Genomic DNA, 7,364 nt, shown 5'->3' with positions numbered 1-7,364 from the left:
GATCTGTGATCTCTGAGATTTACCTGATTAAAAAAGAGGAAAACAAACACATTTTTTTTTGATTCAGATTGTTTTTTGTTTTGTTTGGTATCATGATTTTGTGGGTGCATGGCAGCCCCGCCTCTGTCAGTGTGCCCCAGGACAGCTGTGGCTACAATGTAGTTTGCCATCATCAGTGTGTGAATGTGAATGTGAGTGTGACTGGGTGAATGTCTGTAAAGCTCTTTGGGATCTGGAGTGACTTGATAAAGCGCTCTATAAGTTCAGTCCATTTACCATTTTGCTTCTGCTTAATTTAGTAATTTATTTAAACTGCTTTTCATATCTACAAGGTTGCAAACTTTACATAAAACTTTAATTTGAAAAAAACTCATTGGTCCTTCACTAAAACTTTTTTTAAACAGTATAAGACTGAAAAAATCTAGATTATGGTAAAAATGATGAAAAACAAGCAAAATAATAATAATAATAATAATAATAATAATAATAATGCTGCAATCCTATTTATTTTAAACTGTACAAAGCCCCAATAAATATTTTTGAAAAAAGCCAAAATGATTTAAAAAGTGCTGACAGACACATTTCAGAGAATGGGATTAAAAGACAGATAAACAGTTAATGGTAAAGCAGCAAAGGGCATGCTGGGAACAGGTGTTTGAACTACATCCAACAGGAAACAGACAACCACACGACCTCAATCCCTCCTTTTTTTTTTTTTAATCTGACATGGTTATTAAATCGTTAGCCAACAGAGCTAGCTGGTAAAACATATTCAGCTTTTGGTTTGACTAAATTCTTGCTAATTTATGGACCTATTCAAAAATTTAAAATCCCAACTGGAATGAAAATTTCTTACATAATTTTGACTCTTTCAAAAGAAGCAACAGAGTCTAAATTTAATCTACTCTTATTTAGATAATTATATTTTCTACTTTTCCTGAATGTTCTCTCACAGGAAGCCTCAGCACAGTGAGCCACCATGACTCTAGCAAGCATCCTTTCTGTGGTCCTGAGCAACAGCAGTTGTGAACCATCAAACTGATTAACCCATTAATAACAAAAACAGCTGCAAGTGATGCAACAGCTGGAACAGGAAGTGCACTGTGGCTTTAGCTGATCCTTTGCTGCACAGTATTTAGACCACAATTTCACTCACATGGCCTTCGTCATTAGTAGTGGATGAAACAGTCCTAAGGTTTAGTAATACATGTCGTAATTGGTAACATATACCATGAAATCATCATAAGTTTATATTTTATGCAGGCATTAATTTAAGGGTGATATAAAAAAAACATACATTCAAAAATGAACTGTTCACTGAAATGTTTTTAAAAAGCACTAAATGAGATATAAACTCCTGTAGTGGTCATTAGCTTTAGGGATGCCCTTTTCTAATAACATGCAACATCAATCCTTACGGGTGCAGCAAAATCCCAGATTTGTTTCTGACATCATTATTTGGATGTGATAACACTTTGATTTGGTCATATTGATGTCCTAGTTATGAAAAAGCYTAGTTTGAACTTTTTAAAAAAGTATTTCTATAGGGTTATTATTCGCCGCCTACATCCGTGTCAAACTCCTTTGAGCGTTTACCTGTAGCCTGACCTTCAAAAATCAGTTTTTTAAGCCACTTCATTAGAAAGCAGAACTGAATATTAGTTTCTTAGCTTCTTCATCATCAGTGACTTTTTTTTATAAAGAGGAAAAAGAAAGAAGAAAAAAAGTGAAATGTAATGGGAAAGCGTGAAAGAGAGATTAGAAACATGTGAAATATATTTATCGGGAAAACACAAGACAACACACCCGACATCTTGGCTCCACACCTACAGAAACAAAGATAACAAATAAATAAATAAATAAATCAGTATTTTTCAGAAAAAAAATCCTTATTACTCACATGTGAGGGTGGGAGGGTGCATGGGGACATGAAGTGGAGATAGAATCAGCAGCACATAGGAGCAGGGAAAGGAGGATGGGGAGGGGTGAGGAACTTATTTCTAGCAGCAGTGCCTTTCGAGAGATTATTTAATTATATATATATTTTTTTGCTTTCTACAGGCTCTGAGACGGGAAATAAATTTGAAGCTGTTACTCAACAGTGAGTCTCTTACTTTTACTTTTAATAGTATTTCTGTAATATTTCTTTCACATTTAGTCAGTTGTGTACTGGATGTAGTAATTTTCAGTGTTTATAAGAGGAAATGTTAAAACACTGTTTCTATGCAGGAAATACCAGGTAGAGTTCAGTTATTATTTGTAAGCTGTAACAATGAGATGAGGACATGACATATTGTGTTTAGTTGACTTTAACTCCCAAATGTCAACATTTATTACAACTGGCCTTAAGGGTACTCATAATGCTCATGTGGCTCTCAGTGAAAATGAGTATGATACCACTGCATCAAAGCTTAAATAATACTGGATATCAGCAGACAGTTTGCAGTTCTTGAATTATATACTGTAAGCAAACTTACCACCAGGTTACCTATGACCATGACCAGCATGAAGACCAGGATGCAAAGAGGCTGCCCGGCCACTTCCATACAGTCCCACATGGTCTCAATCCACTCGCCGCACAACACCCTGAACACAATCAGGAAGGAGTGGAAGAAGTCCTTCATGTGCCAGCGAGGCAGCTGGCAGTCAAAGGCGATCTTACACACACAGTCTTGGTAGTTCTTCCCAAACAGCTGCATCCCCACCACGGCAAAGATGAAGACAATGATGGCCAACACCAGCGTCAGGTTCCCCAGGGCTCCCACAGAGTTCCCAATAATCTTGATTAGAGTGTTGAGAGTTGGCCAGGACTTTGCCAACTTGAAAACTCGCAACTGATGATAACAATGTGAAGAAGGCAAATAAAATAACATTAACCAACCATACTGCAAAAGGTGCTCTTGAGCGCTTATATGAATTATTTAAAATACCTGACACATTTTCAAAACTCTTGGTAAAATGAAATGTTTGTGTTTACTAAAAGAAAGGTTAATCAGAACAGACAGAAAACACGAGAGTTTGAAGAGTCAGAGATTACCAGTCTGAACGATCGCAGCACAGACAGTCCCTCCACGTTAGACAGACCCAGTTCCATCAGGCTGAGGCAGACAATGATGCCGTCAAAGATGTTCCAGCCTTGTTGGAAGTAGTAATATGGATCCAAGGCAATCAGCTTCAAAACCATCTCAGCTGTAAAGATCCCTGTGAACACCTGGGACAAAAAGACAGGGTGGTACAAAAAATGTTCTGAGGAGGCAAAATATAATTTCAAAACCCTGGGGTTTCCTGCACACAAACATTTAGTAATGTGATYAAGCTGAGAGCTGATTTTCGTTTTTCATTTTAGAATAGCAGAGTTTAAAAATGATATAGACATTGGTTTCTTATAACAACTCTTTGTTTAAACACATGATACAAAAGCTTAAAATTATTGAAATTATTTAGTAAACTGRTGTGTCTGAAAGTTACTAGAGCAGTTGGACAGCCTTTTGATATTTCCTGTCACAGTGAAGGTTTAAAGGTTTTAAGATGTAATTCTTACAAACCCACTAAAGACTGATCAGGCACAATGGTAAAATCGCAAGATAATATTTGCTTTCTTTGAAATACACATTTAAAGACATTTGAGATTATAATTTAACAGTAATAACAAATATCAAACTACAAACACAGGAAATAACCCTGCTTACTGATAAAGTATTGTTTCCTTCCAGGATAACTAAATCAGTCGAAAACACAACCTCTGACTCAGCATCAGTGTGGCAGCTATAAAAAACTAGTTATCTGCTGTTAAACTACATTATCTGCATGCAAACCTTTATTCCTCTTCTTCATCCTCTTCTCTGTTCTCGTCTCACTTGACGGCACTCAGGAGAATTAAACACAGAAAATGTTCCGGTTCTTATCATTTAAAAGCTTCTTACCAGATTGCCCACAGACAGCATGGTGTTGAACTCATCAGTCATGGGGTAATGTTCCAGGGCCATGAAGAGGGTGTTCAGGACTATACAGATGGTGATACCCAGATCCAGGAAAGGATCCATCACCATGAACTTCACCCACTCCTTCAGCTTCAGCCACCAGGGGCAGCAGTCCCAGATCAAATACTTCTTGGCAAACGTGTACCAGCAGGGATGGCACTTCTGCCTGGATTCTTCCAGTTCTGCAAAGAGAAACCAATGGTTTTTTTTAAAGACTGGAAAAGTTTGAACCCCATAACTGACCAGCAAAGGTGTTTAATACTCAAGGCCATTGGAGTGAGTACTTAAAAAAGTATCAGTGGCCCCAGAAAGTTCTTCCTCCTAATGCAAATTATTGAATACAAATTTGGTTTTTAATTTTAACTGCATAAAAATGCAATATACATATTCCCATTTTTGGGTGGGGTGCGAGGGAGGCCTTCATCTTTTTTATTTAAAGGGCCTATGTTTTGTGTTTCTCAGGCATACATTTTAATACTATACCATAATAAAGTATCTATGTCACCTTTAGCTGTTATTAAAATGCTGTTTTTATGTTTAAATAGAAAATAAACGTATCTTCTCATCTCTTCCTCTTCTAAGCGCCTTGAAATTGGCCTCTGTCTCTTTAAGAGCCACCTTCCGCTTCTGTCTTGCCCATTTCGGTTGGGAAGGGGGAAGGGGTCGCGCGCGCYGGMTACTTCGCGCGTGCGCTGTAATACAGTTTACTTGGCATCTGAAATTACATTTTCTCAAAGGTATTTTGAATATGAAAGATCTTCACTGAGTGAGAAGTAGTGGATCTCAGCAGACAGATTAAGTTTCACTTTCACTTCCACTTGTTTGCTTTGTTACTACCGAGAGCCTGCAGGAGTCGTATGCGGGGTGTGTGGGTTGGGGGGTGGGGAGGTGTGCTCCGTGATGAGGAAGTTTGGCTTAAAGACACGTCCCAGGGGCATTTCTGGTGCCAAAAGCCATTTCTAGTCCCCACCTGTTTTTTTGCTCCTCAGCATGGCTGCCTAAAAACGCAGCAGGATTTCTCAAACATGCATGAATGAGTCAAAGCAAGGCTTTGGGCATGTTTTTTTTATGAGAGTATAACATTTTAACATGATATAAAACTCAAAAAAGTTGATCTTACATAATATAGCRCCTTTAAATATTAGACTGAACTGTTTTCTCAAGACACAACCTTGACACATGGAAGGGGAAAAAAAGTTGACAACATTGTGCACAAGAATATCAACAAAATAATATTAAATATACTGTATATATTATGTTTTTCCCTGAAAAATATCCTATAAATTGTAAAAATGTGTTGTTAGTGATATAGAAAACAAATGTCTGCCCTACTGATATTTATAATCTAGGAGCCACTACTGGTATTACGATCACAATGCTGACAAATGGGACATAAAAAACAAAACAAAACAAACAAGCAAGAATGCAATGATTTGGAAATCTCATAAGCCAACAATAAACAATAAGTGTTGAAATTATTCCTAGATTAATTTTTTAATGTAAATGAAAAAAATGTAGCTAATTTTTAATTAATTGATAGCACATTGATATCACAGTTTTTCTAAATTTTTAAAATCATTTTCTGCTAAGCCCTAATCTCACTGTTTAGCTGTGTCTGTTTTTTTTTTTTGTCATCCTTCATAGAAGGTGACCTATGACCTATTATGATCAAAGGTTTTCTATTGGTAGTCTTCCAGTCTGGGTGCAGCTCCTACATTGGGTTTACAGCACCTGGTATTCCCAGGTGGTCTCTGATCCAAGTGCTAACCAGACCTGACCCTGCTTAGCTTCTAAGATCAGATGAGATCTGGCGTGTTCAGGATGGTATGGCCACAAATTAGCCATGTCTGTTTAATCAGTTTAAAAATACAAAAACACTTAAAAAAATTTTTTTCTGTTAGTATTGAAATGAGCGCACCCTCCATGGCATCACTGAGGAAGCTGACAGAGCTCCGGACTCTCTTCCTGCGCACTGAAGTGGGCTCTGTTATTACGGGGGAGGGCTGTAGGAGTCTGGGAGTTGTGTCTCCTGCACAACTGGGCTTCTGAAAAACATGAAAAATCATAAAGAATAAAACAATTTAATATTTATTTTATTTGGTAGCATGGTCTATCAAAGCACACAGTCTCCTGGTTTGCAAACTACCTGACTAACAACACAATCTGGTAACCTCTACGTTTTTAAACGTTGTCAAAGGGGTGCCACAAGGTTCTGTTCTGGGTCCAATTTTATTAACAATCTACACCAATGATCTGTGTCTGTGTAATGCTTCCAACCACTTTTATGCAGATGTAACACGAATACTGCTGTTCATCCTCCCTTAAACAGGCTTTTACCTTTCTTCAAGGCTCTTTTAACACCATTCAATCTCGTCTCCAAAATCTTAAATTAGATTTAAATGCTGACAAAACCAAGCTTGTGATTCTATCTAACAGAAGACAGCATCCAGGGAGCCTTGCAAAACTTTTAACCCAACAGGGACAACAAATAGAACTGGTCTCCACTTATAAATATCTGGGGGTTTTTCCATTGACTGTGACTTATCATTTAAAGCCCAGATTAACAAAATTGTAACCAAACTCAAGGTGAAGCTGGGTTTTTATTTTAGAAATAAAGCCTGCTTCTCACCTAAAGTTAGAAAAACCTTAGTATCTGCAACTTTACCCCCTTAATGAAATACGGAGATGTGCTATACAGTACATGAGTGCTGCATCAAAATATCTGCAGTTCTTAGACACAATTTATCACAGTGGCTCCAGTTACTTCACTCATCACTGTGAGCTGRACGTTAAATCAAGCTGGTCTTCTCTCAGTGCACGCAGATACACACACTGGATTACTCTAATCCAGTGGTTCCCAAACTTTTCAGCTTTTGACCCACAAAATTGCAGCAGCAGAGACCTGTGGCCCCAGCTGTTGTTGGTTGATGAACATTGTTTTCATGTCAAATCAACAAGAGCATTTAACATTATTCAGTCGTGGACAGTAACAAAGTACTTTTACTTTATTACTGTAATTAAGTACATTTTTTGAGTATCTTTGCTTTACATGAGTAGTTATTTCTTTGGGAACTTTTTACTTTTACTCCACTACATTTCAAAGACAAATATTGTACTTTTTACTCCACTACATTTCTAGGAAGCTTGTCGTTACTCGTTCCTTTTAGATCAGCATAGCTTTATAATCTGCTTTAAAAAAAAAGAAAAGAAAAAAAAATCCGTTGTTCCGGTTTTTCTTTTCATGAAATGCAATTGGCCACAAGCTATGTTCGTCACAAAGGTAACCAATCACATGCGTACTGTAGCTTATAGTTCTGACTGTCACTGAGTGTGTATATGTCTGTGTGTATATACTGACAATATTTATGAATGTAGGCATGTATG

The 7,364-nt window shown here is 37.3% G+C and overlaps 1 protein-coding gene across 1 annotated transcript in view; it reads right to left on the bottom strand.

Moving 5' to 3' along the window:
- The window catches only part of LOC106517918 (sodium channel protein type 4 subunit alpha-like), a gene marked incomplete at its 5' end in the record, with an annotated part of 40,985 nt that overhangs the window by 17,791 nt on the left and 15,830 nt on the right, over positions 1–7,364 (bottom strand). Inside the window, 4 exon segments of the mRNA XM_014008971.1 lie at positions 2,478–2,834; positions 3,038–3,211; positions 3,924–4,162; positions 5,899–6,025. Coding sequence (XP_013864425.1) covers positions 2,478–2,834; positions 3,038–3,211; positions 3,924–4,162; positions 5,899–6,025 — 897 coding nt within the window.

Source organism: Austrofundulus limnaeus, unplaced genomic scaffold, assembly GCF_001266775.1.
Source record: "Austrofundulus limnaeus strain Quisiro unplaced genomic scaffold, Austrofundulus_limnaeus-1.0 Scaffold54, whole genome shotgun sequence".
In the NCBI taxonomy this organism is placed as follows: domain Eukaryota; kingdom Metazoa; phylum Chordata; class Actinopteri; order Cyprinodontiformes; family Rivulidae; genus Austrofundulus; species Austrofundulus limnaeus.
This window is presented reverse-complemented; position numbering and strand designations above follow the sequence as displayed.